We start from the raw sequence: 13,708 nt of genomic DNA, 5'->3' as shown, positions 1-13,708 counted from the left end.
AGCCCCGCCCCGCCCCCGCCCACCCCTCTACAGGCCACTTCTGCGTACGGGCAGGGGGCCTGAGCCCTCCTGCTCCTTGCACACCCCTCCCCCAGGAGGGAAAGAAGAGCCCAGGACCCCCAGCACCTGGGCCACAGCCCCATGAGTCCCCCAGCACCACCCAAAACCCACCCCTTCCCTGCAGACCCCTTCGAACCAGTACCAGCTGGAGCTGCAGGCAGTCCCTGCCTGACCTTTAGGCCAACACTCCCACCCCTCCAGGCATCCGACACTTGCGCCATTTCCACAAGGGGCCGGGAAGCGGGTGGTACCTAAGCCCCTCCCCGAGCCCCTCCCACGCCTGCAGATGGTGCAGAAGCAGAGCCCCACGGGCCTGGAGCCCTGGTCCGCTCTGTTCAGCGTGTACTGTTCCTTTAAACATGTCCGCTTCCCTGCTGGCCTCGCCTGAGTCTCTTCCCTGAACCTGGACCCGCCTGGCCACGTCACTCCGCACCCAGATCCTGGGGGTGCTCACAAACTTGGGGCTTGGTAGCACCCTGTGAATGCAGCCAGCAGCCTGGGGGCCACGGAGCACCCCGGGAAGCCCCTGCCCTGGGGCTGGAGAAGGGCGGCCCCGAGCACACGCCACCAACAGGGCACTTGGGCACCGCGGCTGCGGGGGCAGCAGGGACGGCCGTGTGCGGCTGGCGGGAGGCGAGGCGGCTCGGCCGCTTCCCTCTCCCGCTGCACGTCCGTCCAGCGACTGGCCGCTCCTCGGTGTCTGCCTGGCGGGTAGCTTCCAGATGTTTCCGCAGTGTTTACTCATGGCTGCCAGGGCCTGGAAGCAGTGGCAGGCCCCTGGACGTTAGCCTGTGAGAAAGCTCTGCTCACAGACAGCAAATGCACACCCCCAGGTGGCAGGGTTGAGGGGCTGCCCAGGGCCCCGACTCGCTGACCTCCTGGGAAAGGCCAAGCTACAGGGACAGGAGAAAGTCCGGGTGGGCAGGGGGCAGTGGAGCTCATCTGCCTTGTGTGGCGGTGGACAGGTGTCCCGATCCACCTGTCACTCACCCACCTGCCAGCTCCCATGGCTGGCCCCCGCGGGGAGCCCCACCTGTGCGCTGTGGACTCTGGGTATCCACAGTGTCTCAGCAGGGGCTTACCAGTCGGGAGCCCCTCTGGCTGGTGGTCCAGGGTCCTGAGGTTCCCCCATGAGCAAAGCAGACCCTCACTCAGTTGACCACAGGCAGCAGCTGGGCATTAGTTATGAGGTTTCTTAAAAAGGCTCACGGGAAAATGGAATTATAAGCTAAATTAATTTTGTTGCAAAAAGATTCAAATCATATATACAAGGGGTCTTCAGAGACTTCATGGAAAATGTGTATTATGAAAAAACTGGATTTTAAGAAGTTTTGTACCAAAACTAATGTGTAATTCCATTTTCCCATGAGACTAAGTTCCTTCATGTGTGTCTTTTTTTAAAGTTATATGTCTTTTTAAAAACATATTTATTTGTTTATTCGCAAGGTAGATGGAGAGAGATCTCCATGCAGGTTCACTCCCTAGATGGCTGCAAGGCCCAAGCCCCTGGGCCATTTCCCACTGCTTTCCCAGGCACCTTAGCAGGGAGCCGGAAGGGGAGCAGCTGGCACGGGGCCTCACAGGCGGTGGCTTAGCCGGTGGTGCCACAGCGCCAGCCCCCTTCCGTGCGTGCCCTGCCTTCCCACCCCGAGGGTCCAGTAAGGAGCTGCTCGGCGTCCAGCCAACCACAGGCTGCTCACACTGTGACCAGCGAGCGACGTCTGCTCTCTGCTCAATCCCTGTTTGTTCCAATGAACTCTAAGTGAAACCCGTGGGCTGCGGTGTCGCCAGGGAAGCGGGCAGAGGGCAGCCTCTGCAGCGGCCACACCGTTTGCCTCGGAACCTCAAACTGCTCTTAACATAAACTCGAGGGAACAACGGCTCCGTGGGCTCTGCAGTCCTAAATCCACCGTCACAGGCACATCTCTACTGGCAGCAGGCCTGCCGTGGATTATGGGATGTGGCACGGGCCACCGGATACAGCAGACAGGGTGGACGGGGTGGGCGCCGGGCGCAGTGGTGAAGTCGCCCCCAATCCCGTATCAGAGTGCCTGGTGTGAGTCCGGCTCCTCTGCTCCCAACCCCGGCTTCCTGCTAACGTGCACCTGCCAGGCAGTGAGGCAGGGGTGCTTCCGCCTTGCCTGGCCCTGGCTGTCGCCAGTGCGTGGGGAGTGAATCAGCAGATGCAAGATGTCTGCCTCCCAAATAAATAAAATAACTCTTTAAAAAAAAAAAAAAAAAGAAAATGTGTTCTCTTTAAAAAAAAAAAGCAAAGGGTCTGGCTACGGCAGCCCGGCCCCACAGTCAGAATGAAGAGTGGGTGTCAGGACAGACAGCCGCGAGCCGGCCCGCCCCGCCCGGCGCACCTCTCCTGCCGCCCGAGTCACTGTCCCTGGCCTCCTCTCTCCTGGCCTTGGCTCTGCTATTGCTGCTCTGGTGGCTGACCACCCACTTGAGGATGCTGGATGCGGCCGTGCGCCGGAAGTCGTCTGAAAGGACAGCGAGGTCCTGGGCCTGGGCATGCGGCCGGCAGCACAGGCTCCTGTGTCTGCCGCCGCGTCCAGCGGGCAGAGGCAGGACCACAGCCCCCCCCCCCCAATCCAGGCTGGGCCCCCTCTCACTCACCCAAGAACTCCTGCTTCTCGCTCTCGGTGCAGAGGCCGTAGCAGCGCGGGAAGAAGGAGTCGGGGTTGGCCTGGACGTACCACGGCAGGCTCCGCATGTTCAGGCACAGCCCGATCTCCACAGACAGACAGCGACGCGTCAGGCCAGGCCCAGAGCAGGGCGAGGGGCTGCAGAGGCGCCAGGGTGGTGGGCGCTGCCTCCACCTGCAGGCCCCGAGTCGGCCTCAGAGGTCGACGGCTCAGGCTCCAGGGGAGGGGCCACACTTTGGGGCCCGGATCACAGCCCTAGGCCCCAGCTCTGTCCATTGCCCAGGACTGTCCCCGAGTCCCTGTGCCCTGGCGTCCAGAGCAGACCTGGGGCCCAGGACGGCAGTGCCACTGACTGGCTCCACACATGGCATCATTGCAGGGGCAGCACTGCCTGACAGCGGGCGGCCCTGGCCTGGCAGAACTGCCCTGGGCACTGACCACACACAGGGGTCGCTGCCACCTTCCAGGTAAGACAGGCAGGGCAAGGGTGAGGAGGACAAGCAGGGCTCCAAGGGGGCCAAGGGAGGTAAGCCCCCCCCCCGCCACGCCTCATCTGCCCCTCTTGTCAGAGCAGGCCATGCCAGCTTTGTCTGCAGGAGGGGTCCCTGTGTACCACGGAAGCGCCCCTGGGGACCTGTCCCTGAGTGAGGACCACCAGGCCCCGCCCCTGGACCTCAGACCCTGGGTGCGGCCGCCTGGAGAGGGGTCCTGAGGCTGGTGAGGTAGAGGTAGAACAGCTGCTGGTCGGGCACACCTGCTGCCTCCTCTGCACCTACAGCCCCTCAGGGAGCCAGGTGGGCGGGACCGGGAGGCAGTCCCCCAACCCCTATCTTCGACTTGGCCTGTGAGCCCGGAGGTGGGGGCTGAGCCCAGGGCAGGTGGGGCAGGTGTGGAGTGACAGTGGCTGCGGCGCCAGATGGGGCCAGCAGAGGTGCCGGGGTGACCGTCCTGAGGGGCCCCAGCTCCACCCCCGGCCCAAGCCACCGCTCACCTTGGTGGTGAAGGAGGCCGTCTTCCCGAAGTGGTTCAGCATCTGGTCCCCGGCCAGGTTGTGGTAGTCCACGGCGTCCCTCTTGATGGTCCAGAGCAGGTGTGGTGTCTCGTTCTTCACCAGCCTGGACTGGCAGGGAAGCCCCGTCAACACCCAGGCTCAGGCGGGGCCCCAGATGGCAGGGGTCGGGCCCTCCAGCCCAGGGCAGGGACATCGGGCCGGAGGAAGTGGAGGTGTGGGGGACTGAAGATTTTGTCTGGTTTGGCCCCAAAGTCTAAGCATACAAAGAAACACAGGAAGAGAAAACATTCTCCAAACACCTGCCAGGTGTCTCCAAACACCTCGGCACATGGACATGCACACGTGTGTGTGCCCTGGCCTCCTACATGCCACATTCCCCCAGCAGTGCAGGGCTGGCCTGGGGCCTCCTCCTGGGCACCTGGGGAAGGAGCAGGACCCTGGGAGCCCACGCCCCACGCTCCACACCACGTTCCTCTCCTCGACCCACACTAAGCTGCCAGGGCTGCCGTCGGGGAAGTCTTCTTTGTTAAAGCACATTGTGAATTCTGAGAAACATGAAGTCATGAGCACACGGACGACCCCTCCCCAGCACCCCTGCCGGGAGCTGCTGCCAGGACTGTGCCCACTTCTGGGCACCGGGAGCTGGGGGCCCTGGGGAGAGGAGGTCCCCAGGTGGCGCCTCCAGGACGGCCAGTGTCCTCACCACAGACCCCAGGGAGCCCCCTGCCTTTTCTAGCAGGCGGGGACATGTGGAACCTGAAGGGGGCGCCCTGACCTCAATGGCCCAAGGCACTCACACTGCCTCTCAGTGTGCCAGCAAGCCCACGCCGGGGGCTGCGAGGGTTCGAACCATGGCCACACCGCGGGGCCCTTCCTGGACGCAGCTCCTGTGCCCTGGACGGGAGCCAGCCTACCTCTGCAGCCCACAGATGGACTGAGTCCCTCAAAACCGCCGCCTGTGGAGCGGACTTGGTCCCCGGACTTGGCTGAAAGGGCTCGCCGGCCAGCTGTGGGGTGCACGGCTGGTGCTATCCTGGTGTCACCAGGGAGCAAGCACTTCTCATTCTGCACATTTGCTCTGCAGGTGCCTCCTCCCACCCTGCGCTTTCTCTTGGTCCTCGGTTCACAGAGGAGGGAGAGGATAGGGCCCCAGAGTTACCAGGCCTGGGGAGGTGACGGGAGACCCTGCCCCCCTGGCCGTGTCAGCCTCTGTACCTGGAGCACCCCCAGCTGCTGCCGGCCGCAGCCCGGGGCCCACAGAGCCTCACAGTTCAACATTCACATGGAGCTGCTGGCACCGGCCTGTGCAGCTTGCAGTGGGGTGCAGGGGGAGGAGGCTTGGCATAGCCGGTTCGTCCAGAGGCGTCTGCTTGGCCCGCCCCTGGTCCAGCCAGGCGCCGAGGCTGCCCACTGAAGGCCACTATGACTCAGGCTTTATTGTCCCACCCTGTGGGTGACAAGCAGGACAGCACCTGTACCAGCGAGCACACTGGAGACCTACCATCACGTCATGGATGTTCTCTGCTTTCTCCAAGGTGACCTGCTGGTTTTCTTTTACTTCGGCACATTTGTGGTCTGCAAACACCAGGGGGAGAGGCGATGCTGCCGACACGGTCAGTCAGACTGCCCACAGCCGCTGACCACTGCTGGCCACGGAGCCCAGTCCAGGAGGGGCACACTGGAGCAGGTGTCCCGTGGGGCCTGCATCGGGTGTGGGGCACGCACCCCACCAGGAACCGTGCAGGGCTGGGGCCCTGGGAGCCTGGGCGTCTCAGGGGCAGGGTGGTGGGCCAGGGACATTGGATCTGCGATGGTGGCAGGGCGGGGAGAGGGGCCTGTGGGGACCTGGGGCTGGGACAGGCAGGGCCTGGCCACCGGAGGGTGATGGAAACCACCCAGCAGGACCCCTTGTCCTGCAGTGGACATGGGGACGTGAAATGACCAAGGGTGGGGGTGCCCAGGCACAGATGCCTGGGTGGGAAGGCGGGAGGGTGATGGAGGGGGCGTCCATGATACTCTACCAGGGACCCCCTCCCCGCCGTCCTCGGCACCCGGAGGGCCCTTGGGCAGCACGGGGAACTTCTTCTCCACCCAGCCCTTCCTCCGCAGAGCTGCCCGGACCACCGGGAAGTGCCCGTAGATGGAGAAAATCTTCTTTTCCTAAAACGGCAAGAGCAGGTCCCCCACTCAGGAGCTGAGGGCCGGCTGAGTGGCAGGTCTGCTCCAGGGACACTGGGGCCGGCGTGCACACATGAGCAAGGAGGGGCCAGGGCCTGCTGGACACACACCCGAGGGGGCCCCTGTGTGCGTCCACGGGTCACGCGAGGTGCTAGCAGCCCGCACATGCTCCTGCCGTGACTGCCTGGCCACGCCCCTCACACACGTGCTCACATGTGTGCTGTGCTGTGGGAGAAGGTAAGGAATGAGGATGCTTTCATGCATGGTGGGGCTGAAATTGGATTTCTCCACCACCCTTCACTGCCCAGGTCGTTGGGCAGGGTGCTGGGCATGGAGTCGTCTGTGCCCCTCCATCTTCCCCAGACGCCCGCTGTCCAGAGCTGGAGACCCCAGCCGTGCCTGCCATGTCCAAGGTCAACTCGGGGTCATGGTGTCCAGCTCCTCTCTCTGCACACACAGGGCCAAGTGTGACCCCCAGTAGGACAGAGGAGTGGGAGATGGCATGAAAGGCCTCTGGGTAACCTGGAATTTGGTTCTGGTCCAGGACAGGCAGGGCCAGGTCAGGCCCAGCACCTGCCCCGGCAGTGCTGGCCACCAGGCGGAGCGGGGCCGGAGAAGTGTGGTCCATTCCAGACATGAGCGACAGCTCAGAATGTGCATGTAGGGAGGCCCCAGGCGGCTGGGGGGGTCTGGATCCGGGCACCCACAGCCCCTCCAGACCCGACCTGGGCGCCCCTTGGCCAGCGCTGTGGGGCAGGGGAGTAAGTGTGGCCTGCAGCACTGGCATCCCATACGGTGCTGGTGTGAATCCGGCTGCTCCACTTCCCAGCCAGCTCTCTGCTAACGCCGCTGGGAGAGCAGTGGAGGATGGCCCAAGTACTTGGCCCCTGCACCCACGTGGGAGACCCAAAAGAAGCTCCTGGCTTCAGTCTGGCCTAGTCCTGGCCACTGTGGCCATTTGGGGAGTGAACCAACTGATGGAAGATGCGTGTGTGTGTATGTGTGTGTGTGTGTGTTTGTCTAACTCAGGCTTTCAAATAAATAAATGAGAAATCTCTAAAAAAAAAAAAAAAAAAAAGCCCCTCCCTACAGAGTCCCAAAGGTGCTGACCTTGATGGCTCTGTCCGTCAGCTGCCTGGCTATTTTGAATCTGTCCAGTCTGGGAGAAGAGGCCGGGTCCTGTGCAATTCCTTGCTTCAAGGCTGTGAAAGAGAAACCAGCAGTTGGCCCGTCCTGGGAGGCGCAGCTGGGCCCCGTCTGGACCCCAGGTGCTAGGAGCACAAGGAACAAGGCCCACTCCTCTCTGGCCCCAGACACCACATCCCCAGGTCACTCCCCAGCCCACCCACATCCTGGCCGCCACGACACTGACAGTGGCTGAGCAGCCCCCTCAGCCTGGTTGCCTAAGCCCTGATGTGGAGCCCTCACACCTGCACCTCACCATCCACCCACCCGCTAGATGTCTGGGCCAGTGCTCTGCCCAGAGCACCTGGCCTCCAAGGGCCCTGATCAAGGCACATCCCGGGGGCTCGGCCCAGCCTCCATGTCTCCACCACACCTGGAGAGCCACACCCACCGGCCGGCCGAGACAAGACCAAGACAGCCAGGCTGGACAGCAGCGGAACCACTGTCCATGCAGCCACAGCAGCTGCCTGCTGCCTGCTCAGCACCCATTGCCGGTGTGGATACTGACTCCTGGCTTCAGCCGGCCCAGCCCGGCCTGGCCACTGGGTGCATCTGAGGAGTGGGCAGCTGATGTGAGTTTCCTCTATCTATTTCCTTCTGTCCATCTCTCCCTCTGTTTTCTCTCAAATAAAAATATTTGTTTAAAAAAATAAAAAATTTTTTAAAAGAAAGAAATCAACTCCATAATAAAAATGCTACTCAAAATGAAAATTCCTTGACATCTCAAATCAACCTTTCCAAACTTAAAAATAATTCTTAAAAAGTGTTATTTATTAAAGAGACCTAAAGGCAGAGAGAGAGAGAGAGAGGTCTCACTCCTGGTTCACTCCTCCAATGCCTGCAGTGGCCAAGGCTGGGTCAGGGCTGACGCCAGGAGCCAGGAGCTCATCCAGGTCTGTGTGGGCAGCAGGCCTCCACGCCTGGGGACCCAGGTGCGTGGGGTCCCCTAGTGACAGGGTGCAGCACCTGGTTCTAGTGGTAGTCAGAAAAGATGCAGAAGGCAGGAGGCAGAGAGCTCCCCACATACCCCCACCCCAGCAGAGAGGCCGCGCCTCCCCCTGGGGGAGTGGGGAATCAGACGCTGGTCTCAGGCCTGAAACCCAGCCCCCGGCCTGCCACAGTGAAGACCAGACCTCCACCTGCAGCTGGGCCTGTGGACCCCTCCGCCGGGCTGCCAAGGGACTGCAGGTGCTGGGGATAGGACAGGGAGTAGGCTTAGCACTTGGCCTTGGAGCTCAGAGCCTAGCAGCTAAGACGTCTGGACTACATCCCGTGTTGGCACATGAGAGTTTGAGAGGCAGCTCCTGCTCCCGAGCCCAGCTTTCTGCCAGTGCAGGCTCTGAGAGGCAGGCAACGGCTCAGGTGAGCGGTTCTTGCCAGCCACATGGGAGGCCTAGGTTGGGCTTCCAGCTCCCAGCTTGGGCCTCGGCTCAGCCCGGACATTGAAGGCATGTAGGGAGTAGAACAGGAGTGTCTCTCCTTCTCCCTCTCCCCCTCCCTCCTCCCCCTCTCCCCCTCTTCCCCTGTCCCCCCTCCCCCTCCCCCTCTCCCCCTCTCCCCTTCTCCCCCTCTCCCCCTCTCCCCCTCTCCCCCTCCCCCTCCCTCTCTCTCTCACCCTCCCCCTCTCCCTCTCCCTCCCTCTCCCTCCCTCTCCCCCTCCCCCTCCCTCCTCCCCTCTCCCCCTCTTCCCTTGTCCCCCCTCCCCCTCCCCTCTCCCTGTCCCCCCCTCCCCTCCCCTCTCCCTGTCCCCCCTCCCCCTCCCCCTCCCTCTCCCCCTCCCCCCTCTCCCTCCCCCCTCTCCCCTCTCCCCCTCCCCCTCTCCCCTTCCTCTCCCCCTCCCCCTCCCCCCTCTCCCTCCCCCCTCTCCCTCCCCCCTCTACCCTCTCCCCCTCTCCCCCTCCCCCTCTCCCCTCCCTCCTCTCCCCTTCCTCTCCCCCTCCCCCTCCCCCCTCTCCCTCCCCCCTCTACCCTCTCCCCCTCTACCCTCTCCCCCTCTCCCCCTCCCCCCCTCCCACTCCCCCTCCCCCTCTCCCCTCCCCCCTCTCTCCCGCCCCCCTCCCCCTCCCCCTCCCCCCCTCTCCCCCTCTCCCCCTCTCCCTCCCTCACAAAGGTGTGAAGAACACACATCAGAGAAAGAAGTCTCTTCAGCAAACGGTGCTGGAAAACAGGACACCCAGAGGCCGCAGAACAGACAGGATGGCTACAGAACCACATTCCACAGACGACGCAAAACCTATTAAAGACTCAGCTGTAAGACTGAAATTAAAACAAGACGGGCTTCAAGAGATTGGAAGAGAAAAGGGATTTTTTTTTTTTTTTAGGTAAGATCCCAGAAGAACAGGAAACAAAAGTGAAAACAGACAAATGGGGTTGCAGAAACCGAAATGCTTTGGCATACCTAAAGAAGCAATCAAGAGTGATGAGGCCATCTCCAGAACGGGAGGGAATATTCGCAAGTTGTGACATGCTCAGGATCCAGAACACACGAGGAACTCAACAGCAAAAAACAACTTGATTTAAAAATGAGCCAAGGCCGGCACCGTGGCTCAACAGGCTAATCCTCCGCCTTGCGGCGCCGGCACACCGGGTTCTAGTCCCGGTCGGGGCACCGATCCTGTCCCGGTTGCCCCTCTTCCAGGCCAGCTCTCTGCTGTGGCCAGGGAGTGCAGTGGAGGATGGCCCAAGCCCTTGGGCCCTGCACCCCATGGGAGACCAGGAGAAGCACCTGGCTCCTGCCATCGGATCAGTGCGGTGCGCCGGCCGCAGCGCGCCTACCGCGGCGGCCATTGGAGGGTGAACCAACGGCAAAAGGAAGACCTTTCTCTCTGTCTTTCTCTCTCACTGTCCACTCTGCCTGTCAAAAAAAAAAAAAAGAGCCAAGATCTAAATAGACATTTTTCAAAGGAAGACACACAGGGGCCGGCACTGTGGCGCAGCGGGTTAAAGCCCTGGCCTGAGGTGCTGGCATCACATGTGGTTCTAGTCCTGGCTGCTCCTCTTCCAATCCAGCTCGCTACTATGGCCTGGGATAGCAGAAGATGGCCCAAGTCCTCCCACATGGGAGACCCAAAAGAAGCTCCTGGCTCCAGATCGGCGTAACTCCGGCCGCTGCGGCCCTCTGGGGAGTGAACCGGCAGATGGAAGACCTCTCTCTGTCTCTACCTCTCTCTGTAACTCTGTCTTTCAAATAAACAAAATAAATCTTAAAAAAAAAAAAAACAACAGAGACATACAAATGCTCAGAAGTTCATGAAATATGGATCAACATCACTCATTCTTAGAGATATGCAAATCAAGACCACCACGTGGCACCCCGTTCCAGCTGGGACGGCTTTCCGTTTAAAAACCCTAAGTTCCGTGAGGATGTGGAGAAAGCAGGATCCTGGTGGGAGTGCAAACGAGCGCAGTCATTGTGGAGGGCAGCACGGAGGGTCCGCTGGATTCCGAAACCCCACCACGGGCATACACCCAACGGACAGAGCTGCACTCCCTGGCTTATACCACGCGGCTTTCGATAGCCAGGACATGCAGACGATCTGTGTCCATGAACGAGGGAAGGGATCAGTGGGGTCCAGGAACACAATGGATCATCCCACCAGAAGAATGGGACCATGTGGTGTGGACGGAATCAAGTGAGCTCACTCAGGCAGAGACCCGAGCACCACGTGGCCTCACTCAGATGCGCAGTCTAAGTCAACCTTGAGGCGCGGCAGGTGAAAACACCTGTGAGGGAGCGCTGGGCGCTGCTCCCTTCCCACCGGCTGGGAAAAGCATCGGAGGATGGCCCAGGTGCTTGGGTCTGTGCCCCCGCGTGGGAGACGTGGAGGAAGCTCCAGGTTCCTGGCTTCAGCCTGGCCCAGCCCTGGCTGTTGTGGCCATCTGGGGGGTGAACCAGTGGATAGAATCTCTCTCTCCCTTTCTTTCTGTAACTCAGACTTTCAGATAAATAATAAATATTTCTTTTGTTTAAAGCTGGTGTTGTAGAGGCTGAGGGGAAGCTGGTGGTTTCCAGAGCTGGGGCAGTAGGGGGGCACAGGGTGAGCTTGATGACGGAGCTCACTCACAGCTGACAGAGGTAGGACATTCTGACACTCTACTGCACAGCAGCATGACCACAGACAGTGACAGTGTACTCTTGTTTCTTAAAAAAGCTAGAAGAGAGAGCTTTTAATATTTTCACCATAAAGAAATGATAACTGTTTGAGGATTATCAGATAGATTTATCCCAATTTGAACAATACATAGAATATGCGTACACTGAATCACCCACAAGCATGTACAGTTGTTACGTGTCTGTGAAAATGTTAAAAGACGGGCCGGCGCCGCGGCTCACTAGGCTAATCCTCCGCCTTGCGGCGCCGGCACACTGGGTTCTAGTCGCGGTCGGAGCACCGATCCTGTCCCGGTTGCCCCTCTTCCAGGCCAGCTCTCTGCTGTGGCCAGGGAGTGCAGTGGAGGATGGCCCAAGTGCTTGGGCCCTGCACCCGTGTGGGAGACCAGGAGAAGCACCTGGCTCCTGGCTTCGGATCAGTGTGGTGCGCTGGCTGCAGCGGCCATTGGAGGGTGAACCAATGAAAAAAAAGGAAGACCTTTCTCTCTGTCTCTCTCTCTCACTGTCCACTCTGCCTGTCTAAAAAAAGAAAGAAAGAAAAAATGTTAAAAGAGAGGTGAGCTGTTGGCACAGGGGGTGCAGCACTGCCTGGGATGCCCACACCCCGTATCACAGCTCCACCTCCTACCCAGCTTTCTGCTCAAGCACGCCCAGAGAGGCAGCAGGGGTAGGGCCCTGCCTCTCAGGTGGGAGACAGACCTGGATGCAGCTCCTGGCTCCTGGCTTTGGCCCGGCCACGCCCTGGCTGTTGTGGGCATTTGGCAAAGTGAACCAGCAAACAGAAAATCTCTGTCTCTCGGTCTTTCCAATAAATAAAAATTTTGCAATATAAGGAAAAAGGAAGAAAAGAATAGAGAGACCTCACCAAACCACACACACTCCCTGGGGCACATTGCCAAGCACAGGCTGAGTCCATCGATATTCACAGGAAAGAGGGGCTGGACCCTGACCCACCAACCCTACCTCACTCCTCGGGTCACACCTGTTCCCAGCAGACCTCAGGGTGGAAAGGGAGGCTGCAAAGCCTCCCAGGGAGCAGCAGGAGTCCCTCTCTGGACATACTAAACCAGAGTCAGGAAAATAGACAAGCGGCTGCGACCCTCAGAAGACCCCCAAAGGGATAAGGCGGCCAGCCACAGGCACCGGCAGGCAGCCACAACCCCAGGGTTCTCCGGAGTCCACAGGAAACTGAATTAAAAGGTAAGTTTATCTCGCTCCAAAAAATGCTGGGAAGCCACGCACACAAAGAGTCTCCAGAAGGACCATCGTGGTCAGAAACGCCCGGGTTTTTGACCAACTTGGGTCCAAGGTTGCACGCATCCGACAAAGCGCTGGGGACCTGCAGCTGCGGAGGATTTCCCGGGACCCGCACCCACATGGGTGACCGACACAAAAGCAGCTGGCGCTCTGCGCCCCCGCCGTCCCGGGAGTGGAGTCCAGGCGCCAGCGGCCGGCGCGCGGTGGACGGGGAGCCGGAGGCGCGCGGTGCCGCTCTCCCGAGCTACACTAGACCAGACAGGAGAGCGCACGAGACCCCCCTGAATCACCGCCGGGACCGCCCTTCCCGCCCGCAGCTCCCTCCAGGGCCGCGCGCTGACCAGCCCCCTCCCGCCCCCTCCCGCCGTCCCCTGGGCTCGGCGGCCGCCCAGTCCGTCGGCCCAGCACAACCAGAGCCGCCTCAGGCGCAGCGGTACCGACTGTGTTCTTCCCTCCGGTCTCCGTCCGACGAGGTGGACGACGGCCTCCCCTCGCCTGGCTCCATTCCGGCGTCCAGCGGCTCGCCCGGCCGGCCCCTGGCCCCTGGGGATTAGCGGGGGAAGGGGGTGTCCCTAGTGGTGAGCAAGGTCGGGAGCCGGGCCTGGTCTGGGACCCGGGGGCTCGCGTTTAGGGCCGGGGTTGGGGCACGGGTCCGATGGTGGGGAAGTAGGGAATCAGGTCCAGGATCCCCGGGTCGAAGGACAGGTCCCGGGAGGGGCGCGGTGCAAGGGTCGCAGATTGGAATTCCAGAGGTCGGGACGGGGAGAGATGCGGAGGGCGGCTGGGCGAGGGGCAGCACGACCGGCTCGGGACTCACCGGCGGCGTGCCCAGAGGCTCCCTCCGCGCACCCGCCCCCTGCGGCGCTGCCCGGCGTCCCGCGGTTGCCCGGGGCGATGGCCCGCGAGCGCTGGCAGCGCCGCCGGGGCAGAGTATGGAAGCGGCCGGCCCGGGGCGTGGGGTTGCGCGGGCGCGCTGGGGGCTCAGGCCGCAGGTAGAGGCGAGGCCGGTGTGGGCGAGCGGGGGCCGCGGGGCCGCAGGTGGCGGCACCCGGGCTAAGCTCGGGTTCAGGTCCCGGGCTGAGGTTCGAGGCGCGGCCCGGGCGGGCGCGGGGGCGGGGGCCAGGGCGCTGGGCCGTGCGGGCCATGCGTCCGGGAGGACCCGCGTGTGACCAGCCACCCCCGCCCGGGTCACGCGCTCCGGTCTCCCTGCGGCCGGGCGTGCGGGTCACACAGACCCGCCCAGCACCCCGC

At 61.8% G+C, this 13,708-nt stretch overlaps 1 protein-coding gene across 1 annotated transcript in view; it reads right to left on the bottom strand.

The window, feature by feature from the left end:
- The window catches only part of TTLL8 (tubulin tyrosine ligase like 8), a 34,260-nt gene extending 21,298 nt beyond the window's left edge, over nucleotides 1-12,962 (bottom strand). Inside the window, 7 exon segments of the mRNA XM_062201863.1 lie at nucleotides 2,427-2,549; nucleotides 2,686-2,800; nucleotides 3,706-3,834; nucleotides 5,228-5,301; nucleotides 5,748-5,886; nucleotides 7,015-7,106; nucleotides 12,899-12,962. Coding sequence (XP_062057847.1) covers nucleotides 2,427-2,549; nucleotides 2,686-2,800; nucleotides 3,706-3,834; nucleotides 5,228-5,301; nucleotides 5,748-5,886; nucleotides 7,015-7,106; nucleotides 12,899-12,962 — 736 coding nt within the window.
- Nucleotides 12,963-13,708: the final 746 nt, after the last annotated feature.

The sequence above is a fragment of the Lepus europaeus genome, chromosome 10 (genome assembly GCF_033115175.1).
Source record: "Lepus europaeus isolate LE1 chromosome 10, mLepTim1.pri, whole genome shotgun sequence".
NCBI lineage: Eukaryota > Metazoa > Chordata > Mammalia > Lagomorpha > Leporidae > Lepus > Lepus europaeus.
Note: the sequence above shows the minus strand (reverse complement) of the source record. Positions and strands in the feature narration are given on the sequence as shown.